General features: G+C 38.3%; 1 protein-coding gene across 2 annotated transcripts in view; it reads left to right on the top strand.

The window, feature by feature from the left end:
• Window positions 1-25,764, top strand: part of LOC126269060 (ubiquitin carboxyl-terminal hydrolase 8) — a 228,810-nt gene that overhangs the window by 161,043 nt on the left and 42,003 nt on the right. For both annotated transcript variants that reach the window (XM_049973962.1, XM_049973963.1), the window contains exons 12-13: window positions 16,349-16,579; window positions 24,280-24,387. In XM_049973962.1, the coding sequence (XP_049829919.1) occupies window positions 16,349-16,579; window positions 24,280-24,387 (339 nt within the window). The remainder of the gene's footprint in view (window positions 1-16,348; window positions 16,580-24,279; window positions 24,388-25,764) is intronic.

Below are 25,764 nucleotides of genomic sequence, written 5' to 3'. Positions count from 1 at the left end.
TAAAGATTAAGTGAATGTGCAAGCTTTTGGATCCAATGACTCTTTCTTCTGGCAGAAGGGTTGAAGGGGGAGATAGTGGAACAGGGATGAAGGAAATGTACTGGTGAGTTTCAGAAAGTGGGAAGAGTTCAGAAAAGCTGCCCAGAACCCAGGGTTGAGAACCTCAAATGTTGGTGCAGTCCCCAAGAATCAGTCTTCTTTTCCCATCCCACCCATTAAGTGTCCCTGACCCAAGGTTCTGGACAACTTCTCCTAATGCTCCCTGTTTTTCTAAACATTACTTATCATTTTTCTTGAGCCTTCTTCCTTCCCCTTCAACCCTTCAGCTAGAAAAAAAAAAGCCGCTGGCTCTGAAAGCTTGCACATATACTTAACGATTATATACATTTTCTCCTGCCGGTGCTTGGTGAGTAGATACTTTAATCCATCCAGTTGCATTATATTTTCAAAAATTGATTATTTTTGTTGATATATTAGCTCTCTTAGATACATAGGATGACAACAAGTTGCCACCAAGAACTATGACACATTAATATTTGAGCATATCGAAGAGGATACTGTGAAGTGCATAATTGCAAAAGTTTTAGCAAAATTTGGATGGTAGCAGTTATGTGTAATGTAGCTTTTGTATTTGAATCCAGACTGTGATTTTCTTGTCTTGACGTGAAGTATGTCTGTTTAAATGCAGTGGAAGCTGTACTTATTTACCCTAATCTGCAATCATCTACCGTAACCCCTTTTATGAAGTTATCAGCTGCAGAGATAAAGTACTGGATATCTCTCAGTTTTCACTTTTTTTATACAATGAAGAATCCTTTTTTGTCTTCCATTAAATTAAATTAATTCTTAATGTTTAATAATTAAATAAAAATGACATAAGGCTATCCCTTTATCACTAGTTACATTAGTAACAAATTAAGGCAAAGGCAGTTTAGTTAATTACAGTAATAATATATAAACCTGACTACCTTATTAACTGTACCTGTTATTAAATTATATAAATTTGAATTAAGGTTTTCATGTATCAGGTTGCAATCATAACTGCATATACAAGTATGCACTTTTTTTAGGTGACAGCCATAGAGTAAAAATAGCTGTTACATATTAATATTACAAGTAAAAGAAAATAATTAACACCTGAAATAAAATACGATTAACAATTTTGAAATAAGAGGTTTCAAGTGTAGGTACATGTAAACTCTTAAGTTCTAACATTGGCTATCTAAATGAAGGGTGGTATTAAATCCCAGTATCTCACATCATATAATTGTAAACACTTTACTATGTATGTTACTTTGCCATGTGTAATATATTAAGCTGTTTGTCAACTGAATATTACCACTACTTTCTGTAAGACTGGAATATGGATTATTTGTATCCTACTACATTCTTTATTAATTGTAATAGGTACTTTTGCAAAAACAGTCTGTTTCATGGGTTAAGCTCTACACACCGTATAGCAGTTGGACAAAGCTTCTTAAGTAGGAGCTCTCATTATAGAAACCCTACAAGTGCCTCTCGTTCATATGTGTTAGCCACGTGAGTAAAGCAGTTGTGTGTAAGGTGGGCAGCCTTGTTGCTGCAGTAGTCTTCTGTGGTGCTTCAGAAATGGTGCTCTTAGTTAGGTACCGAATAAGTTTCTCTGCGTACAATATTTTATTTTTTGCACTCAAGAAAGTAAGTTTAGTTTTAGGCTGCTTACATTTGAGAGTTCATTTAATTTCAGTGAATTCCTCAACTTATTATTTTAGAAGGCCACATTCCTATAGAGAATCTTTACTGAAATCATTTTTAAAGCTCCATTTTTTCCATCATCTTTTCATATCACATGCTAAAAAACTTTTCATCTCTTTGTAACTAATAAATCAAACATCCTGTCTGATCTGTTTTACATGGTCTAATGTTGGTCTACCCTTATTTCTGTCCCTTCTATTAATTCTTTGTTCCTTTTAAAGCTTTCTGCAGAAAAGCAGAAGCTATGTTTAACACTATTTGTGAAAGTGGAATCATGCTTAAAATGTGCAGAATGTCGGGGAACTGTAGTCCATAATGCAGTTAAAATACTTTTAACTATTTTTTTCTGATGAACTTTTTCTAGAAACTTTTTAATGATATTGGTTGAATTGTTAATAGTTTCTAGGTTACTGAGCAAAAAATATATATCTATGGTGTTCTGTCGTGAAGGTAACAGAAATTATTTGCAAAAATTCTCCCCTAATGTGTTCCAGCATATTCAGATATTTTACATTAATAAATATTCTTTTTTCTTTTACTGTTGTGGGAAACAGACTAGTGTTGGTGATGTGGAATTTTCTTGGAGGACTCCTTTTTAAACTTGGAGTTTTCTGTTATCCTGATAAAATCTAATGGAAGATGTAACACTGGCCCATATATTCTCATTGCCCAAGGGCTTTTAGTATTGATTTCCTTGAAACTTGTCTTAAAAAGATTTCTCGAAGTCTGTTTAGTTCCAAGCAAAGTGGTGATTCATATCATAATTGCTCCATTGTATTATTTTGTTCCTGACTCGCAATTGCTTAATTAAGCTACATCCACTTCAAAAGCCAGGTTCACCCTTTGCTTGAGTGTCCCTTCTTCAACTTCAAACTTATCTCTGATTCTTGTAGTTGTTACTCTTGTCAGTGGTGGTGTTCCAAATTCAACTATCCAACATCGGCATACCACACTCAATACCCTGTTCTCCAGTAACACTTCAGCACTCTTTTCCGTTGTTCAAATGAGGACGCCATGTTTTGCTGACAATCCTGAAACAAAAGGAGGATTGTTATGTTTTTCACCACCTTCTAAATTATTACCTATAAAAATTGTTTTTCTGTCTCCTTTAATTTAAGAGACATTCTGTTTCAAAGTGTGTATACATTATTTTGGGACACCCTGTATATAAGACAACAAGTGTCTAGCATAGTTATTAGGTCAATTGCTGCTGCTGCTACAATGGCAAGTTATCAAGATTTAATTTAATTTGAAAGTGGTGTTATAGCCAGTGCATGAGTGGTGGAACATAGCTCCTCTGAGGCAGTGATGAAGTGGGTATTTTCCCATATAACTATTTCACAAGTGTACCATGAATATATGGAATCTAGTAAAACATCAAATCTCCAACACCGCTACAGCTGGAAAAAGATCTTGTAGGGACCACCGACAACTGAAGAGAATCGTTCAGTGTGATAGAAGTGCAACCCTTCTGCAAATTGCTGCAGATTTCAGTGCTGGGCCATCAACAAGTGTCAGCTTACGAACCATTCATTGAAACATCATCGATGTAGGCTTTTGGAGCCGAAAGCCTACTCGTCTACCCTTTATGACTGAACGACACAAAGCTTTATGCCTCGCCTGGGCCCATCAACACCATCACTGAACTGTTGATGACTGGAAATGTGTTGTGTGGTTGGATGAGTCTTGTTTCAAATTGTATCGAGCAGATGGACATTTATGAGTATAGAGACAGCCTCACGAACCCACGGACCCTGCATGTCAGCAGGAGACTGTTCAAGCTGGTGGAGTCCCTGTAATGGTGTTGGACATGTGCAGTTGGAGTGATATGGGACCCCAGATACGTCTAGATACAACTATGATAGGTGACACATATGTAAGCACCCTGTCTGATACATACCGATGGACTTCGGCAATTGCAGCATGACAGTGCGACACCCCATATGTCCAGAATTGCTACAAAGTGGCTCCAGGAACATTCTTCGGAATTTAAACACTTCTGCTGGCAACCAAACTCCCCAGACCATGAACGTTATTGAGTATATGTGGGATGCCTTGCAGTGTGCTGTTCAGAAGAGATCTCTGCCCCCTCTTAATCTTAGAGAATTATGGACAGTCCTGCAGGACTCATGGTGTCAATTCTGTCCAACACTACTTCAGACATTAGTAGAGTCCATACCATGTTGTGTTGCGGCACTTCCGCGTGATCACAAGGATCCTACATGATATTAGGCAGTTGTACGAGTTTCTTTGGCTCTTCAGTGTACAAAATAGTCAATGTGAGCAGCAATATATTCTAGATTCCTAGCTGGTATAAGATAGAATGTAACCTTGACACACGTTAGATTAATATTTGAATCTGATTAAATGGAAAAAATATACAAATCACAGTAACAACGTTAAATACATGATTATTAAATTGACTGTATAACTGTCATAACAGTGTTACTCGCACTGTAAACCATGAGCATTTGGAAACACGCCCTCCCCCTTGTAGTTTGTGTACTTTCTGTGTTTTAGCTTCAATTCCTTTATAATATCACATTGATGTTTTCTGTGAACACCTTTTCTTTTCTTTCTTGGTGGTTCTACATTGCTCATATTAGAAAGGCTTCATCAACACAGAAGCTATAGTTAAACTGAATGCAATAAAATGTGAGTGTAATATTAGTTGTTCTACAGTTATGTAACATTTATATATAATATTGACTGTCAACTATAATCCGGTAAGGTACAACTACCTTAGAAAACGAAGTAAACTACCAAGGCAACCAATGAGAAAGCTAAGAGAATGACATCTCCATTCATTAAGTGTAGGTGTTTCTGAACAAAACATTAAAATTTATATGAAGATAGTAACTTTTCTCGAAAGAACAGATACCATTAATGACCTTGCAGCTTCTCTAGAATAAATGATAATTTACTGAAACCCTCCGCTTCTGACAGGTATTGTTGATATACCTTGATGGGAACAGCTGAAAATGTGTGCCTTGACCAGGACTCGAACCCGGGATCTCCTGCTTACATGGCAGAGGCTCTGTCCATCTACCCACCGAGGACACATATGAGTAGTGCCACTGCAGGGACCTATCCCGTGCATGCTTCCTGTGAAACCCACATTTCCAACTGTCCACAACCTAAATATCTAAAATTCCTAATAGATATTTGCCCATCCACTCATTACTCGCAGCAGTAATCCTGGATTCAAGTCCTGGTCGGGGCACTCATTTTCACTGTCCCCATCAATGTATATCAACAACATCTGTCGGCAGCTGAGGATTTCAGTTAATTATCATTAAAATTTATCATCATGTAACATGGAAACCATTAGGTGGACATGAGGTATTTGTGTCACAATCAATACCACTGCCTTCAAAGATACATAATCCGCCAATATCTCATTTTGCAAAAAAATGTCGACACGAGAACTTTCTGATGTTATTGATTCAATCAAAGAAATTACAGAAAAGTAGAAATTTGTGGAGATAGGACTTGGATAAATTGAAAGGACCAGAGAATTTGAAAGTTTCAGAGGGAGCATTAGGCAATGTTGGATTGAAAATTGGGAAAGGAATACAATACAAAATGGATGGATAACTATGAGAGATAAAATAGAGAAGGCGACAGAGGATCACATAGATAAGAAGACAAGGCCTAGTAGGAGTGCCTGGGTAAGACATTGAATTTAATTGAAAAAATACAGCACCCGAAGCAGGTGAAAAGAAATACATACATTTAATAAATGAGATTGACAGAAAATGCAAAATGTTAAGCAGGAATGACTAGAGGACTAATGCAATGATGTAGAGATATGCGTGACTAGGGAAAAGGTAGACACTGCCTATAGAAAAAGAAACAGTTAACATGAATATCGAGAGCTCAGGTGACGAAGCCACTGTTAAGCAATGAAAGGTAAGCTAAAAGTAGAAGGAATGTGTAGAAGGCCATTGTAAGGGAAACAAACTTGAGGGCAGTTATATAGGAAGGTAAGAGGAAGTAAATGAAGATGAGATGGGAGATAAGATACTGCGAGAAGAATTTGACAGAGCATTTAAAGACCTTGGTGGTAAAAAGCCTCCTGCAGTACATAACATTCCCTGTGAATTGTTGAAGTCCTCGAGAGAGCCAGCCATGATAAAATTTTTCCCCCTGGTGTGCAATATATATGCCACAGGAGAAATATCCTCAGACTGTAGAAAGAATGTAATAATTCCAATTTGAAATAAGGCCAGTGCTGACAGGTGTTAATAATGCCGAACCATCAATTTAATAAGTTGTAGCTGCAAAATAGTGGCACGAATTATTTACAGAAGAATGGAAAAACTGCTAGAATTCAACTTTGAGAAAGGTTACTTTAGATTCTGGAAAAATGCAGGAACATGCGAGCCAATACTTCACCGTAAGTCTTAGTGTATAAGATAGATTGACAAAGGCAAACTTAGGTGTTTAGCATATGTAAATTTAGAGAAAGATTTGGCAGAGTTCACGGGACAACACACTTTGAAATTTTGAATGGAACAGTGATAGAATGCAGGAGGCGAAAGATTATTTACAAATTGTATAGAAACCAGACAGCAGTTACAAGAGCCGAAGAACATGAACAGGAAGCAGCAGTTGAGAAGGGGGAGGGATAGTGTTGTAGCCTACCTCCAATGTTATGCAATCTGTACATTGAGCAGGCAGCAAAGAAAACCAAAGAAAAATTTGTAGAAGGGATTAAAGTTCAGGAAGCACAAATAAAAGCTTTGAAGTTTGCCAATGACATTGTAATTCTGTCAGAGATGGCGAAGGACTTGGAAGAGCAGTTGAACTGAATGGGCAGTGTCTTGAAAATAGGTTATAAGATGAACATCAACACAAGTAACATAAGGGTAATGGAATTTTGTCAGATAAATCAGGCAGTGCTGAGGGAATTAGATTAGGGAATGAGACACTAGAAGTAGTAGATGAACTGTGCTATTTGTGCAGGAAAATAACAGCTGATGGCCTAAGCAGAGAGGATACAAAACACAGACTGTGAAACTTTGTTCATTGAGAGAAGAGCTCTGACAGCTGGCAGCACAGTTGCCAGTATTCGACACGGATGGGCAGGGTGCGAGTGGCAAGGGAGAGCGAGGTGACAGACCTTCCCGTACCAACCTTCGGCCTGTGGCAACACTCGGCTCCTTCAGCATTCCTGTAGGGGTAGCATTCTGCTGACTGATGTGTTCCTTGATGGAATACTTTTTCACATGCACTACCCGTGTTTGTCACCTTACACAAACACACATGTAAATATTTTCTGTAATGATGTTGCAGCCATTTGACTGCAACAATTTTATTTTATTGTTACACAGTTCAGATTTCTCTGTATTTCATACCAGTAAAATATCTTTCGACATATAAATGGCCTATTGCTGGACTCGGGATCGTATAACAATAAAATAAAAATTATTCCCGTCAAACGGCGGTAACACCATTAAAAAAATTACCATCATGATGCTTCCAGCCAAAACGAACTACACGCAGGTTTACAACATTAACAATGTAAAGCAAATTGTGCAAATGTTACAAGTAAAATATCAAATAAGAACGTTACCTTTATTTTTGGTGTGGGAGAATGGAAACTCCAAGATCATTGTCACCTGATTGGTCATCTCTCGTTATGACCACATAGTCTCAGGTATCTACAATATTATGAACGGATTCTTCTCTTACACCATCTTCTATGTTTGACCTCGTAATCCCTGTCCACACATGGTTCATGACGTTCTTCCAATTTTCTGGCGTTATTCATGTGACAGCCTCATTTACTAGCCTCTCTGTGTCTTGCTACGTAAAGGTTTTGTTTCGTTCCTCAACGTCTGCTTTTATTTGAGCCCAGATGATTTCAACTGTGGTGTAATGGCAGTGGTATGGTGGAAGATGTACAACTTTGTGGCTTTGGTTATCTGATAATGTATCAATCACATAATGTGTCTTCATTGGCTTGTATCGTTTCACTAATTCCAGAAGTTTCGCTTTCTGCATATTCTGTTCAAAGCATATTTTATTATCTTACAACCAGCTGACTATTTCACCTCTCCATGCAGCAGCTGTTGGTGCCCTCTTTAATTGTACAGAATGGTAAGTGTGTTGTCCATTACAAGAACACTACCAGAACTGACGTTTCATAGCAAATGAGTAACGAACCAGTCTTTGAATGTATCTGTATTCATCTCCTCGTTTTAGTCAACAGTTTTTTTACTGAAACATGATAATAGCACAGGGCACAGAACTGTTCATAGAGCAAGCATAAACTGTAATTAATCACCCTCCCTTACCAGTTGGCACACTCGTAGTTTCATGGCGCGCGTCGTCTGTCCGTCTGCAACGGAACATGCGTTGACCCATGTAGCAACTTGCGTAGGAAATGACATCTCCATGCTACAATGTCCTCGTGTTCCATTAACACCTTTGGTCCTGAGAACCTTCTTTTTTTCCCCCCCTCAAAACAATGGAGAGACTTGTTGTTCTGCCTGTGTACAAACCACTGTCTGACAGTGATGCCATCAACTTTTCAAGTGTCTGATACTCATTCTTGCTGTAGTAGGCACATATGTGTTGCCTGATAGCACTTACATCAAAGTTGTCTGTTTCAGTCACATGACACGATCTCTTCCTTGACTTTCCAGGCGTCACATTAACAGGGCTCACAGCTAAATTGTCAGCCTCTTTATCATTTGTGACTCTCTTCACTGTTGCTGTAGAGATGTTTAATGCTTCTGTCATTCTGTCAACAACTTTTCTCACTGATATCAAAGGCCTGCCAATGTCCCTTTCCCTTTCAAAGTAAACCCACAATCTGTATATAAATTCATGTGCTTGAGATTTCAGCATAGCTTCTTTCCCAAAAGTCCTCTTCTCTGCACTATAGGCAGCCATTTTCCACTTATGCACGTTTCCACTTATACAAACAGCAAAACACTCACAGATGTAGCAGATACACAAATTTGAATGTAGCATGTGGCGCATTGACTGAAAGCAGCAGTCGCCCAGCACTACGGCAACACTGGGGCCTTGTCACGGTAATGTCAACAAATGCTCACAGTCTGATTGGCCGTCACGGATGCGCACAGCGTCAACTGTCAGACCTCTTCTCTCGCCATATGAAGTATAGCAGTAACAAGAAAAGCATTTCTGAAAATGAGGAATTATGTTAATATCTAATATAAATTGAAGTGTTAGGAAGTCATTACTGAAAGTATTTGTCTGCAGTGCAGCCTAGTATGGAAGTGAAATGTGGATGTTATGTGTTTCACATGAGAAGAATGTAGAAGCTTTTGAATTCATTCACTCTGTAGTGCTGTATTTGCTCACTGAATAGCCTGTTACATAGCTCATTATCTCTTAAGTATCCGTTGGTGGCACATCAGGGGGGCAGCAAGTTGAAAAACTAGGATTCTATCTGCTTTTATAGCTTACTTTTTTAGTTAGTCTTGCTAGGATGGTTAAGATGTGTGCATTCCGTGTGCAGATGCAGGAGGAGCTGGACACAGTTCGTGAGTAGCAGAAAGCACTTTTGGCTATCTATGGTCAGTCACCTTCAGGCTTCTGCCTTGGGGTGTAGCAGTGGTGGGGGTTAAACACTGATTACTTTAAATGACGTAGCAGGCACTTGCACAGTTGCATTTCATAGTTCTTTACTTTCACTGTTCACAACCTCCCAATATTACACAGTTATATTGCCAGTTACTTATTGGCCAATTTTGATAAGCCTCATTAATAGGTTGCACGCGAACATCGGCGCACTGCCACAGTAGTTTACTGTTGAGTATCTACAAGCAGTAAAAACGTAACTCGCAGTTCAAAGTACTTGCAGAATAATATGGTATGTATTGAACAGACACAGTCATTGTTTTAACACATGGCCTAATTGTGTTACACTTATTTCACAGTTAAGATGATGCATTGTTGTTGTTCTAACCAGCTCCAATTCCTTGTCTGAAAATTGGGTGTGGACTGACTATCTTGGGACCAAAAATTGGGCCTTTATATATCCTCACAATAATAGGTACTGAAAGTATACATTGTTCAATGTTTAATTTACAGAAATTACAATTAAAACATAACTCATTAAATTAAGTCAATACATCGAAAAATTGGTTCTTTTTAACATGGCCTTCTACCACGAGGGTTAAGCCGAATTATTTGTTTAAATGATGAAATTAACAGATGATGAAACTGTAATTACATTGGAATTAATTAATGGCTGACTTTGTTAACTTTTTTGAAAAGAGCCAAATAGATCCTTTAAGACTACTATTACTACTTCGTCCAAATGTTTATAATCTTGTGATATGCAAATTATTAGCTTTTCAGAGCATTCACACAAGGTTGGCACTGGTGGCGACACCTACAACGTGCTGACATGAGGGAAGTTTCCAACCGATTTCTCATACACAAACAGCAGTTGACTGGCGTTGCTTGGTGAAACGTTGTTGTGATGTCTCATGTAAGGAGGAGAAATGCGTACCATCACGTTTCTGACTGTGATAAAGGTCAAATTGTAGGCTATCGCGATTGTGGTTTATCGTATCATGACATTGCTGCTCGCATTGGTCGAGATCCAATGACTGTTAGCAGAATATGGAATCGGTGGGTTCAGGAGGGCAATACGGAACGCCGTGCTGCATCCCATCGGCCCCCTATTACTAGCAGTCAAGATGACAGGCATCTTATGCGCATGGCTGTAACGGATCGTGCAGCTACATCTCGATCCCCGAGTAAACAGATGGGGACGTTTACAAGACAACAACCATCTGTACGAACAGTTCGATGACGTTTTTGCAGCAGCATGGACTATCAGCTTGGAGACCATGGCTGCGATTACCCTTGACGCTGCATCACAGACAGGAGCACATGCGATGGTGTACTCAACGACGAACCTGGTTGCACGAATGTCAAAACGTCATTTTTTCGGATGAATCCAGGTTCTGTTTACAGCATCATGATGGTCACATCCATGTTTGAAAACATCGCGGTGCACACACATTGGAAGCATGTATTCGTCATCGCCATACTATTATATCACCTGGCGTGATGGTATGTGGTGCCATTGGTTACACGTCTCAGTCGCCTGTTGTTCGCATTAACGGCACTTTGAACAGTGGACGGTGAGTGTTCATCAGAAACAAGAATATTGTCAGGAGTGACCCAGGGAAGTGTCATAGGATGGCTGCTGTTCTCTATATACATAAATGATTTGGTGGGCAGCAATCTGCAGTTGTTTACTGATGATGCTGTGGTGTGGCTGTAGGAATATACAAGACAACTTAGGCAAAATTTCTAATTGGTGTGATGGATGGCTGCTAGCTCTAAATGTGGAGAAATGTAAGTTAATGCAGATGAGTAAGGAAAAAAAAAAACGTTTAATGTTCAGATACAATGTTATTAGTGTCCTCTTTGATGCAGTCAAGTCATTTAAATATCTGAGCATAATGTTGCAAAGCAATGTGAAATGGAGCAAGCTTGTGGGAACTGTGGTAGGGAATGAGAATGGTTGACCTCAGTTTTATTAGGAGATTTTTAGGAAAGAGTGGTTCACCTGTAAAGGAGACTGCATATTAGACACTGATGCGACCTATTCTTGAGTATTGTGTGAGTGTTTGGGATCTGTGCCAGGTTGGGTTGAAGGACTATATTGAAGAAATTCGGAGGTAGGCTGCTAGATTTGCTACCGGTAGGTTTGAACAACATGTAAGTGTTACGGAGGTGCTTCAGGAACTCAAATGGGAATCCCTGAATCTCCTTTTCGAGGAACACTATTGAGAAAATTTAGAGAACTAGCATTTGAAGCTGACTGCCAAATGATTCTACTGCTGCCAACATACGTCGCGCATAAGAAGCACACAGTCATTTTTCCCTTGCTCTTTTTGTGAGTGGAACAGGAAAGGAAATGACGAGTAGTGGTACACTGTGCCATGCACCGTACGGTGGCTTGCAGAGTATCTGTGTAGATGTAGATACCTGCCTGCCCCCAAAGAAGTTCTCATAATCAATGTCCCTGAATTGATGAGTGTCTTTGTAGCTTCATTTCTATTTTTACTCTGTGTTATTATTTGGTATTCTAAAATGGCTCCTGACCATCACGAGTGAGTGATTTCTTTACTGTTTTATAAAGTTCAGTCAATTTAATTTTTGATTCCATTTGATCCTTGCCAAGTTTGTTTTCTATTTATTTGCTAAGCAATCTGTCTTTCAGATCTGTCAGGCATCATTTTAAGAGATAGAATCACATCACTGCCATACTATGATGTATCCGTTGCAAGCGTCAACTGTAGTGTCAAGCATTCGGATCTGTCAGACATCATATTAAAAGATAGAACAACACCAGTCCCATACTGTGTTGCATTTGTTGCAAGCATCAACTGTGGTTCAAGTATGCTGAAATGTCGCTGACCACAAAAATTTCATGGCCGGCTTGTAAAACTGACTTAGTGGATGTGCAATTTCTACTGATTGGGATATAAAATTAATGCTGTAGTTGACTTTTTTTTATAAAAGAATGCAGTTGTTTTAGTTTAGTGGATACTGTCAAGTTTCTGAATGCGTTCATGAATAGGTATGATATGTTTGCCACTAAGATGTGCTGCAAGAGTTTAACACTGGAAGCAAATAAGCAGCACTCGTCCAAATGAGGATGTAATCATCTCTGAGTGGCCATGGCAATAGATATCAGCTGTGGGGAGGATACTAAAACTATCTAGCAAGCAAGTATGGCGAAAGCAGGCATCAGAAGCAGATTAGTAGAAGTGAAAAAAGCTTGCTACTGTTATCAGATATTGATATAGACTTGAGTGAAATGCTTCTTTACTTTCACATTTGAAGGACAGAAATGATAGAGCTGAAACAGTATCTGCAGAATTGTGGGAATTTGCAGTTTATACTTCATTTGTTAGAGAATTTTTTGCACTGTAGCTAGTTCTCCTCGAATTCCTACTTGGTTTGATAGTCCCAGACTTGGGATCAATTTCTTCTTGTTCGTTTGTCTTTATTTAATTCTGCTTCAGGTCCATGAATTGGCTAAATAATCAGCTAGGCTCCTGAGACTCAGTTTTTTCTTTATACTATTTTGAAGCCAATGCAAGGAGCTGCAAATCAAAAAGGTGGATATTTTGAGGTAGCTTCATCACACATAACACTCATCGCTTTTACGGTTCTGTGGTGGGCTGGTTCAAAAAGTGTATAGGCCTTCCATTCTCCAAAATTTTCACACTGAGAAACACTCTACTTTTTTGTCCCGTTTTTATCTACAAATTGCAAGAATGTGAATGTAGGAGCTTGCATCCAAATATTTTAATGTGTCAAAGATCCTGCTTTTTGCTTTTCACAGTTTCTTCTGCAATCTGGTCTTTCAGTGCCTGAGTTGGGGGTTTGTTAGTTAAGTAGACTGCAGTGAAAACTTTTTCTGCCCAGAATTTATTTGGCAAATTCATTTTAAACATCAGGCATCTTGCTTTAAAGTAAAGAACATTTTATACCTACCTCAGCTGAGTATGAATGGAGTGTCTGTTGGTAAAATAGTAGAAGGAGGCCATTTGAATTTATGTGAAAACAGGGCTGTTGTATTTATGACACCTTTAAAAAGGTATTTGCTATTGTGTCATTAGCAAATTGAACATACCAAACAGACAAAACATATGCCCAGAATTTTGAAAGAAAATCAGTATTACAATCAAACACTGCAGACTTGTGTCAAAGATAGGTCATCTGCATTCTGAAGCATGAACTACATAAAGGTCTGGTTAGTGGCATTTTGTAAGAGGGAGTATTTAATACTTCATGCATAATTTGTACTACACTCAGATTTTTGTGAGCTGCTGATGCAAAGTAGGGCAAATACTTCTTTACTTAATTGATGACTATCCCAGGAAGTATTTCTGTACATACAACTAGGCATAAAGATGAAGGACCATAGTTAATTCATGACTTTAAAAACCTAGTTGAAAGCCAAACTAGAAGAAGGATATGTACTCGCATGCACATAATAGCAGAAAATATTTATGAAAGATAATTTGATTTTTTTTTTTTTTTTTAAGACAGGAAGGGACCCAACATCAGACTATGTATCATAAGTGCCAGTACAAAATTCAATAGCTGAGCATTATAACCTTGTGATAGGAGAAAAAGCAGGATGCTTATTCATTGAAGAAAATTTGCGAAATGCTAGGCAAAAGCAATGTTAGCTGCAGTCCACCTAATTTACCGATCTTCAATTATGGCATTGAAAACCAAGACTCCAAAAGAAACTTGGGAAAACAGGAAGCTGGATTTTGGATAAAATAATTTTAGATGTTGGGCTGCATCATTGTTTTCTACTAAAATGACTAAGTTGCCGACATTTTGACCAACTTGCTCTGGTCCTCTTCAGGACGGATCTTTGACATCTTAAAATATTTTGGATCAAAGCGTATGTTCACAGTCTGGTAGCCAGCAGATCAAAATGGGACAAAAAAGTATTGGTTGTGTCTTGGTAACGTGCTGTGGTGAACCAGCACACCCATGTGCATGCACAGATGTGCCAGAAATGAGTTCATTACCATCAGGTATTATCTGAAAATTATCCTGCTGACAATAAAAATTGTGGAAGAAAAAAGGGAACTATTTTAAATATGTTTTTTGAGAAAGATATTGGCAAAAATGAAGTTAATGGATAAAATACCAGAAGTAGCGGACAGGAAGTAGTTTATAGAAATTTTTTATCAGAGAAGACATGATTAGGGGATTTGTTATGCCATCCACAAATAGGTACATTGCTATTGGGAAGAGTAAATAAAAGGAGAAATGTGTTGTGAGGTAAAAAGTGAAACTTGCATGGGTGCGCATGTGCAGTACTTGGAGAGAAGTGACAATGTTAGCTCAGAATAGCAAGAGTTAAATGAAAGCATCAAAACAGTTGAAAGACTGATGGCTTTGAGGAAAACACTGCTGTCACTTAGCCTCCCGCAATTCTCATCTTAATTAGCAAATGATAACTCTCTCTACCATGGTCCACATCACAGATTTTAAATTCCATTTTTAACTAGCCTTCCTATATTACGTGGTTGTACCCACAGAACAGTTTCCTTTGTTACTTATTTGGTAGTATTGCTGGAATAGAGGTTTGCTCCCATTTATTACAATATTGACTGTACCTAACTAAAACATTAATAATTATGAGTTTTGCTGAGATAATAAATGTTACTTCAATGAATCTTCACTCTGAAGTGGTATGTGTACAACAGGGTGAAAGTTTCACTTGTGGCTAACCCATTCTCTATAATATTCTTTCTGCCACAGGTGCTAGTCCAACAGAGTGTACATCAGAGTTTCCAAGGAGTTTAGAAAGAAGGACAGAGGTACTGCAGAAATGTTACTATGAGGGCACATTGCAATTCATTGCTAGGTAGCTCAGCAAAAGACAAGGTTCTGGGTTCGAACTTTGGTCCAGCAACATAATTTTAATGTGCGAGGGTGTGCTGAAAACTAATGCTTCCAAATTTTGTATGTGAAAATTCTTAAAACCTTTAAAATAAAACAAATGCTATTAACATTCTGCATTTGTATTCTTCATGTTTATGTATTTGCACCCTCTGCTGCTAGAAGGCTCCAAATAGCAATGTGTAACATGGCAGTATGTAATGTAATTGTCAGTGTTTGAGAAACAGCATGCTGTAATTGAGTTTTGAATTTGAAGAGTTCGTATACACTTTCTCCTTTGGCATGCCACTGCCAGACTACACACGAGTGCTGCAACAATCCAACATACCAGGGGGTTCACTGTCCTCAGTCGTCCTCCATACAGTCTCGACTTGGCCCCACCTGATTTTCATCTGTTTGCAAAACATAAAGCACACCTCAAGACTTCACTTTGATAGTAATGAAGCAGTGCAATCATAGGTGAGATTGTGGCTCCATCAACAAAGTCAAACATTCTATAGTGACAGTATCAACAAACTGGTCTCTCATTAGGAAAAATTTCTTTGTTGCCATGGTGAATACATAGAGAAACAAATGTGTACACATGAAGAATAAAGATGTAGAATCTCAGGAACATTTGTTTTATTAGAAAAGTTTTAAGAGTTCCTCATAAAAAATTTGGAGACGTTACTTTCCAGCAAGCCCTCGCATAATTGTTTTTTTTTTTTTTCTGGAGATAAATTAATAGGCATTTTAAGTAAAATACTGAGTCAATGAGAGAAATTACATGTATTTTTCTGAGAGAAGACAGGTATGTAGACTCTAAGTAATTATTTTCTGACATTAAAAATGTGATTTTATCACTATTTGTAATTTACTGACTTCGTTTGAATTCCATTCTATAAGTTAGCATTTTGATGATTTTCTGAGGATAATGCTTCTGTCTGGTAAAAAAAACACACAAAAAAAATTTCTTTACAAAGATTATGTGGATATGCCCAAACTTTCATATACTGTAAACTTACATTTCAGTTATAAATGTGAGACTTTTGGTCAATGGTGATAAATTTTGGTTCGGAGTGTTTTTGATTGCTAATAAATGGTCTACACTTCAGAAAATCTTTTGGCACAATATTTTCTGTTAATTGAATGCCTGTGCACTTCATTCCTAACACTATTGTATTTTCATTTTCAGGAGCGAGGATTAACCGGATTGAAAAATCTTGGCAATACGTGCTACATGAACTCAATTTTACAGTGCCTCAGTAATACTTCTCAACTCAAAGAATTTTTTGTGCAGGGGACGTATCGTAACTATGTAAACAAACAGTCTGATACAAGAGGCTGCATTGTGGAGGCAGTAGCTGTTGTTATAATGAGTTTGTGGAGTGGTCAATACAGATACTTTGTGTGTGATGACCTGAAGGTATGTTGACTGTCCAGCTTTATATTTGTGTATCTCTTATTTTCTTCCTCAAAATTGGTAGTTAAAAAGCAGTTCCTGTTATGATTGCTATTGTGTTTTGTTGCCCTACATAAAATATCTGTTTTAAAAAAATGCCAGAACATCTTTGCAAAATCTTGTATGCAAATACACTGGTGTCCTAAATTAAAGCAAAAAATGGAAGTTTTGCAAGATTGTGTTTATTTTGCCACAAAACAGTATAAACAGGTGATACCAAAGTAGAAACAACATAAAGAGTACAGAACATAAACAACTGCAATATACATAAAAGTAGATGAAAATGTGTGTGTTCCCCCAACTTAACAGATTTCCACACACATTGCAACTGGTTAATGTGCTCACTATACGGTGTGACCACCTCTGGCAACAATACAGGCTGACAACAACGGAGCATGCTGTGAATAATGTCAGCAATGTGATGTTGAGGCAATAATACCCCTTTTTCCTGCGGAGCTGCTTGCGAGTCTTGGAGAGTGGTTGTGAATATTGACGTGATGCAACCCGTCTCTCTAGTGCATCCCATACCTGCTCTATGGAATTCAAATCCAAAGAGTGAGCATATCTTCCATTTTCAAGAAAACATCAACCACTCATTCTCTATGAGGTCTAGCACTATCGTCCATCAGTATGAAGTCTGGACCCACAGCACCTTGCAACACCTGTACATGAGGTCCCAAGACCTTGTCACGATACCTGACAGCAGTTAAACCTTTCTGATTCACCCAAACAATTTCATGAAGAGGTATTAGAGTTGTCAACGTTATCCCTGGCCACACCATTAGCGATCCTCCGCAGTCGGTCTCTATCCACAATGTTCGGGTCTCAAAATTGTGTTCAACATTCCCTTCAGATGTGAATCTTCCAAGAACCATTCTCCAGACCAAATTGGGACTCATCTATGAGAAGAAAACTGGCCCACTGTTTCACTCTAGACATTCTCTTCTATTAAGAAACTTCAGAGGCACAGATACTGCAGGTCTCTGAAAATAAACACCACTCTGTCAAAACCATCCCCATGCCACAGTACAACACATCCAGTGGTTGCTGTGAGGTCCGATGCCAGTTGCTGGGCAGGACTAAGGCAGTACCGTCATGCCTTTACAGCCAAATAACAGTCCTCTCTTTCTTATGTTACACGTGGTTGGCCTTGCTCTTGTCTTCATGATACTGTTTCAGTCTCTATAAACTGTCTCCACATCCGAGAAACAACAGAACGATTTATATTAAGCCATCAGGCCACATGAGTTTGCGACTGTCCTGCGTCCATTCTTCCTGTGGCCCTCCACTGCAGAGAGTCTGGTAAGCATCTTCTCTATACATACTGCGTTGTCTGTGATTGAGTACACCGCAATTGTGGATGTGGGACTACCCGACAAACACTACTCCATTTGATTGGTGCCCTGATCTCATCGTTGGCATGGTTTTCCTTTGACTGAAATGCAACTTCCATGCAGAACATAACCATACGGGTACCTGTGAACAGTGAGTATGATTATATCATGAATTAGACACAGGATGGGGACTTAGCAGTTTGTTGCTTTAATTTTGGACACCAATATAGTTATCACAGTATACATTCAGTATGCACTGCAACTGCATAGACCTAGAAAAAACATTCAATTTATTTATAGTTAGTAAATCTTCCACCGCAAGAACATCTTCAAATCTTCATTACAAAGCAGCAGGGTGTGCCCTTAATTTGGACTCTTTTGTGCATAATTGTTGATGTTTAACCTATTTCTAAAAAAAAACAGTAACTCTTGCATACACTGTATAGGCACTGACAAAGATTTCCTGTGCCAGTGTACTGACAGATTCATACAAATCTGCATTGAATGTTTCCATTAAGCTTGTGGTTCCTATTTGTAGAGAGCTTCTGTTGGTTGGTTTGAATGCACTCAGTCTGAGTGTAATTTAAACAGCTGAACCCATCTGATGAGTATTAATCTGATAAGCAACTTACATTATTCACCTACTCATTTCACTTATACGTATAATACCGCTTCTATTTCAAGTTACCTGTGATGCTGTAAATATTTATTAGACATTGCACAAAGAAGAAATATAAAAGCCAGAAGATAAGTCATCATAAATTTTATGGCCACTTCCATTCATTCAACTGTTCATTTATAATGACATCATCATGAAGCACAAACTGTATAGATATGGAACAAGTCAAACTATTCATCAAGAAATGAACCCTCAGTTCCAAACTGCACTAATAACTGATTATTGTTGATCTACTGTAAACTGCTTATGTTAACATTGAACAGTGGAAAATTAATGGGATTTGAAAAATGAAACGGCTGTCTCATTCACATTTAATGTCCCCCCTCCCGTATGAGTTCGGGCATAGTGTGTGTGCATTCGCACAAGAAGGTCAATGGCCGGGAAGCCATATTTTAACTATACATGATGATAGTATCTGTTCCCGGAAGAGCAGTTACCATAGATGACCATGCAGCTTTGCTAGAAATGAAATGATAATTAAATGGACACCCTAGCTGCAAACAGGCGTTGATGTACTTCATTAGGGACATTCGGGAACAGGTACTATCGTCATGTATAGTTAAAATATGGCTTCCCGGTCATTGACCTTGTGCGAACGCACACACTATGCCCGAACTCGTACGGGACTTGGTAGATTAATCTTCCACGAGTAATGAGTATGGTGGGCAAACATCTCTTAGGCGCACTACGAATGTAGTGGTGTGGGCATGTTGGGAATGTGGGTCTCACAGGGAGCGTGCAAGGGATAAGTCCCTGCAGTCGCGCTATCCTCTGTGCCCTCGGTGGCTCAGATGGATAGAGTATCTGCCATGTAAGCAGGAGATCCCGGGCTCGAGTCCCGGTCGGGGCACACATTTTCAACATGTCCCTAATGAAGTACATCAATGCCTGTTTGCAGCTAGGGTGTCAATTTAATTATCATTTCATTTCTAGCAAAGCTGCATGGTCATCTACCGTAACTGTTCTTTCAGGAACAGATACTATCGTCATGTACAGTATCATATGTAATATATTTGATATGTTTGAATCAGTGCTCTGGCCTTTCCTGCAGATAATCATTGGCAAAAGCTAAAATTATAGGCAGATCGAAAGTTACAAATGAAAAATTGTTTGTTTTTTATTTGAGACAATTCCAGGAAAGGAAAATTGAAAATTGTACTGTTCTCCATATAAGTACTTCTGATTTCTACTCAGTACTCTCCTGAACTTGCACATGTACTGACCTGAATTCTAAGCCTATATGGCTTCTCGTAATGTTTATGTAGTGTGGACACATTTGAAAATCAGTCAGAAGAATGTAAATGTTATAGTTACACAACTGAAACAGAAAATGCATTACTCCCTTTTACTGTGCCTATTAGTACTTGCCTATCTTTTAAGCAGCTTAAAAGGACCTAGCCAGTTGTCTTGCAAAATGAATGCAAGCTAGTATATTTCATTAACAAGAGCAAATAATCACAAATATAAGAAAAAGAAATTATACATTTTATTTTGAGTTCACCCAGATTTTTGTTAGAAAGTAACTTCATTTAGACATTTTGGCATTAATTAAATCACAACTGATTATTTTTTCCCTGAAGATAATCAGTAATTTTTGGTTTGTGTAAGTTGCTGCAGGTTCACAGGAGAGACTATCTAGAAGATATTTGGGTTCGGTAGGAGGTGCCCTAATGCTTAGTGCAAGTCTGTGTACCAGATCAAGGGACATAGAAAAATACTTGACAGATGTAGCATTACTGCCATTCAGCAACTGGCCTTCAGGCAGCTCAGAGTCATCAGTGAGAGAGGCAATTGTAACTTTTGTTCCAGGGATGAGAAAGTCTATAAACCCAACCTTTCTCTATGTGAGACCTGTATTTGGGATTGTCTGTTGTTCATGGCATGGCATTTGCTCATGTACAGTGCATTAAACAGTGCCATGATACCTCATTGGGCAGTAAAAGTAGTGCCCCCTATGCTGTTTAGCTGGAACGAGATAGTTGCCCAATGTGTGGAAGAAAACCATCCTAATCCCTCTTGTGAAGCCAAGGAATATCTCTTCTTGCACATTTAGATATTACAATATTCCCCTTATGAACTGTATAGAAAACAGCCCTTGGAGAAAATGGTAAAATGTTTGCATGTTTCAGTTCCAAGCTCCAGACAGTTGCTTAGATCTTCCCAATGTAGGTTCAGAAGGAGGAGGTATTTATCTGTGGATTACTTTTTGAATGATATTGGTATTATTCTGTCATTGATAACCTCACCCTTTTGGAAGTTTTCCTACATAAGCATCACCTATTTTTCAATCTTGAGAAACCCTGTAGCACTAAGAGCCATAATATCTTCAGAAAGCTACACCACTGGGACAACACAGGATGTCTTCCCATCTTTTTATGGATCTTTCACATTTCCGATTCAGATAAGGAGTTGAAATTGTTTGTGACAGGTCTGAACTAGAGAACATGTCCTTCAGGTGAGCATTCTAAACATTACAACCATTACAACCGTTACAAAAAGGGGAGAGAGAGAGAGAGAGAGAGATATCATTCTACTTGGGACCTGTGGACTGTTCATTAGCTTACTTGTTTTAGTTGCAAATGTTGTTGTTGTTGTGGTCTTCAGTCCTGAGACTGGTTTGATGCAAATAGTTGTAAATATTTGTCATGTATTATTGTTTTTCTGACATGTTCTACATTCTGGAGGACCTCCTCACTATGGATAAATTGGAATTAAAGTAAATCTACTCTAACCTAATCATCACACAATGTTCCTTCCATGTAGTGAAGCAGCATCAAGTAAAATTTGACATACAGCATGAGTCTAAAATAATCTTTCAGCCACCTAAGAAAATGAAATAGATGTTACATCCTGTGAAGAGTAGGTTTGGCTTCAGAGTCCCAGGCGAGTATAATATTCTGTAAGAATGTAGCAGTAGATACGTAGGAAAGTCTGTTTGAATTGTCTCCCACAGTTGTACTGAATATTAACACACATCAAGTATAGAAATCTAGCCTTACAAATTAGCACCAAAACTTGTTTTAGAAGATACGGACGGATTCCAGCCCACACTTCAAACTACTGAGGCTCAGTCATCAAAGACACTGTATAAATTAGAATGTTTGTGAACAACTTTAACAGAGATAACAGGATTCCCACTCATCAATGTGTGTTAATAGGTGCTTGACACTACAGTCTGCATACGAATGTATCCCATATTACACGAGCACTTTTCAGATAATTCTGGAACTTGGTTCACAAGATTTTTTTCCCCTTACATTTTACTTATTGTGCATGGTCTCCTTCAAAATACTCTCCTCCACAATTGATACACCACTCACAATGCTGTTTCCACTTCTGGAAGCAGTCTTTCTGTGCCTACTGAATTCCGAAGTGCCACCTGCAAGTTTTCTTTTATGTCATCTATTGTTGCAAATCTTCGTCCTTTCAATGGGGTTTTCAACTTTGGAAATAAAAAATAAAAAAGTTCATAGGGGCCAGGTCTGGAGAGTACAGAGCATGAGACAGCACAGTGGTTTCATTTTTTGAGCATGAATGTGTAGAAGTGTTATCATCTGCAAGAACTGTGAATTGTCTTGCCACATTTCAGGCTGTTTCCATTTCACATTTCCTCACAGGCATTGCAACACATCCCAACACTACAATCAATTAACAGTTTGTCCCTGTGGCATGAATTGATGATGAACTAATCCTTAAAGTCCAAGAAAATTATCAGCATGTCAATGTCAGCATGGCTTTGACATTTGACCTGACCTGAAGAACATTTTTGTCTTTGAGAACCTTTTCAGATCCATTGTGATGATTGAACCTTAGTCTCAACATCATAACCATAGATACAGGTCTCATCAATAGTTAGGATACTCTTAAGGAACATGTCATTCTCATTTGCTCAATCCAAAAGCTCTTCACAAATTGTGAGGCGAAAGTCTTTCTGTATTGACTCATGAGCCATGGGGCAAATTTGGCAGGAGCACGATGCATTCCAAGATGCTTGTCAGAATTTCATGACATGATCAAACTGAAAGGTTACATTCTTCTGCAGTCTCTCAGACAGTCAGTCTTCAAATGGTACACACAATTCCGTTGACATTCCTCTCATGAGCTTCGTTGGCAGACATCTGAGGGCGTCCTGAATAAGGGTCATCTTTAACTTTCATCCAGCCTTTTTTTAAACCATGTGAACCATTCGTAACACTGAGTACGGCATTAAGCACTCATCACTGTAGGCTTTCTCCATCATTTGGCGTGTCTCTGTAAATGTTTTCTTGAGTTTCATGCAACATTTATTGCAGACACATTGCTCCTCTAACTCTGTCGTCTCAAAATTCAAAAACTGTGTAACACAATGCTGTACTCCATACAGCACTGAACCATAAGTGAGTTTCACTCCAACATGCCATTGGTGCAAAATTACGAATGTTCTGGAATTTTTTGAACATACTTCGTATATCATGATGTCTGTTCAAAAAACCACAGTGGGACCAAAAGTGACATTTCATCATTCACTTCAATGGAATATCTGGTCACAGTGGGCACTTCTACGCCAGTGCATTTGAGAACATTTAATACAACAAATATGTTGTGAAAAACTTGTTGTTAAACTGAGCAGTTCTTCTCCCCTGATGCTATTATTAGGATGGCCATCTCTAAAAATTCAACAGCTAAATCAGGTATTCACATCTCCATTATTGCCTAGTAATGTTAATTTTATGTATGGTTATCCATATTATTCTTAACTTCGGTAAGTATTAAGTAATATAAATTCAGTGATTTTCTTCCATTGAGCATGTTCAAGGAAAAAAATCCATTTGTTTATCAGTGTTACATAACAACAATTGTAAATGCCTTCAAAATTCTCCAACCATATCATAAGTTAATTTTTTGTCAGCATTGAAATTAAAGTACTGAATGGATTCAGTTTCATACAACCATACTGCCTTGGGCATTACTATATACTAGCTACGTATTTTGCCACTGAGAAGTTGTATCTCACCTTAAACATGTTTATTATAATTACTTGAAATAATTAGTGTATCTTGTCAGAGTTGAGTTATTTACTAATTTTTGATGCCTGTCTTGTCAGTAGTTTTTCTTGCTTTTGAACTTCCGCATAAAAAGTGTCACACATCTTACTCTGGTGGTTCAACCTTCAGACAATAAATGTGTAGCAGGGCATTGTAATATAAATGCACACGGAGGTATTTTGTATCAGGTTTCGCCGCGGCGAGACCTTTTTACGAAATTTCAGTCACCAACTTTCTCTTCCGAATGCGAAAATATTTTGTTGAGCCCAACCTACATAGGTAGGAATGATCATCAAAATAAAATAAGAGAAATCAGAGCTCGAACAGAAACATTTAGGTGTTGGTTTTTCCCGCTCGCTGTTCGGGAGTGGAATAGTAGAGAGATAGTATGATTGTGGTTCGATGAACCCTCTGCCAAGCACTTAAATGTGAATTGCAGAGTAGTCATGTAGATGTAGATGTAGATGTAGATGTAGGGGATGTCAATAGAGATTAAAACTTGTTATAATTTTGAATCTTGGTATCTGTTTCTCTGAATTTGATAATCATTTTTTGAAAATTATAGAAAACTCTTTATAATTATGGGGTAGCTTTCCAGTACTATTAGTTCTGTTTCTTCTGTTTTAGGCAGTGGTTGGACGTTTCCGAGAGCAGTTTCGAACATCTCAACAACAAGATTCAAATGAATTCCTCACTGTACTTATGGATTGGCTTCATGAAGATTTAAAGAAACTGGTAATATTTCTATCTGTTAAACTGTTTCTGTTGACAACCAGTTTTTAATGTTTATTTCTGTTACACTGTCTGAAGTTAGTAATTTTGTACTCCTTCATTTAATTCTTACAAACCTGCTTATCTACAGCATGTACTTACTTTCTGATTGCAACAGGCCATCAGCTTACTTTCATTGTTCATTTCTGTCTTGCTGACAATCCTCTCTGCCACTTCTTACTTCTCTGGTGTTGTATATCATCAGTTCATTGTCTTGTCTTCTTGTTTTTCATCATATCCTCATGCGAAATTTTCACTGACTATCTTAATTAACTAATCAATTATCTTTCTTTTATCCCTTTCCTTTGTTTTCGCTGACAGATGATTACTACTGTCCACAAGTTATTCGAGCATTGTTGGAGATTTGGAGAAAGTCATTGTCATACAATGTTTCTTTGCCTCCTTCCCCCCACCCACCCCCCCACCCACCCCCCCACCCCCCACCCCTTTTCATATTTTTCTTACTTTTGAGTAATCACTTAATGATTGAAGTGGATGACTGACCATTGAGTTAATATGATACAGTGCACTGTGCCACTGGAGTTACACTATTTTTTCCACTAGTCCCAGTGCCTTAGTAAAGCAAATCGTTGTCAAAGCTCCTATCAAAATGTAGCAGTGCTGCAAAACATGATGGTTCCAGTACTTGTATGGAAGGAAACCCAGGAACAATTTTTACATCTGCAACCATCACTTCCATGCAAAACATGAGCAAAGTGGTCCTCATTAGTCTTCTGCATAAATGACGATCCAAAACAACTACGCAATGCACACTTTGTCATTCAGTATAATTTTCAGCTGTTGTTCCCTAGAACTCCAGCTGTGTTGGCAGACAAAAAGAAAAAAAGTTGTATGCCTTAATAATTTGTGCCCTCAGTCACTATTACTTATTAACAGAGAATAGCTGTTAACAGTTCCATTCTAAAATCGTATGTTACTGTAGTTTACATATTGGCATTATCATCATTTATGTAGAAACTGCTAGCAAACCGTGAGATGACCATTGCAACGATACCATCACTCATATTGGTAATACAGTGGGTGGACAAAAGTATGGAAATACCAAAAATGTAACATGTTACCATGCTTAATACACTGTAAGAAAGCCTTTGGCACCCACAACAGCTGCAGACATTTGGGAGGGGATAAATATAGGGAACTTACACAATTCTTCCTGCAAAATAGTGGCAAGTTCAGATAATAATGATGGAGGCGGACAGCGAACATACACCCTTCTTTCCAAAGTAGACCACAAAGGCTCAATAATGTTGAGATCTGGTGACTTTGGTCACCTGGGGAGATGTACCAGTTTATACTCTTGCTCACGGAACCAGTCCTGGG

The sequence above is a fragment of the Schistocerca gregaria genome, chromosome 1, assembly GCF_023897955.1.
Source record: "Schistocerca gregaria isolate iqSchGreg1 chromosome 1, iqSchGreg1.2, whole genome shotgun sequence".
Taxonomy (NCBI): Eukaryota; Metazoa; Arthropoda; class Insecta; order Orthoptera; family Acrididae; genus Schistocerca; species Schistocerca gregaria.
The sequence above is the reverse complement of the archived record's forward strand: the minus strand, read 5'-3'. Positions and strand labels throughout refer to the sequence as shown.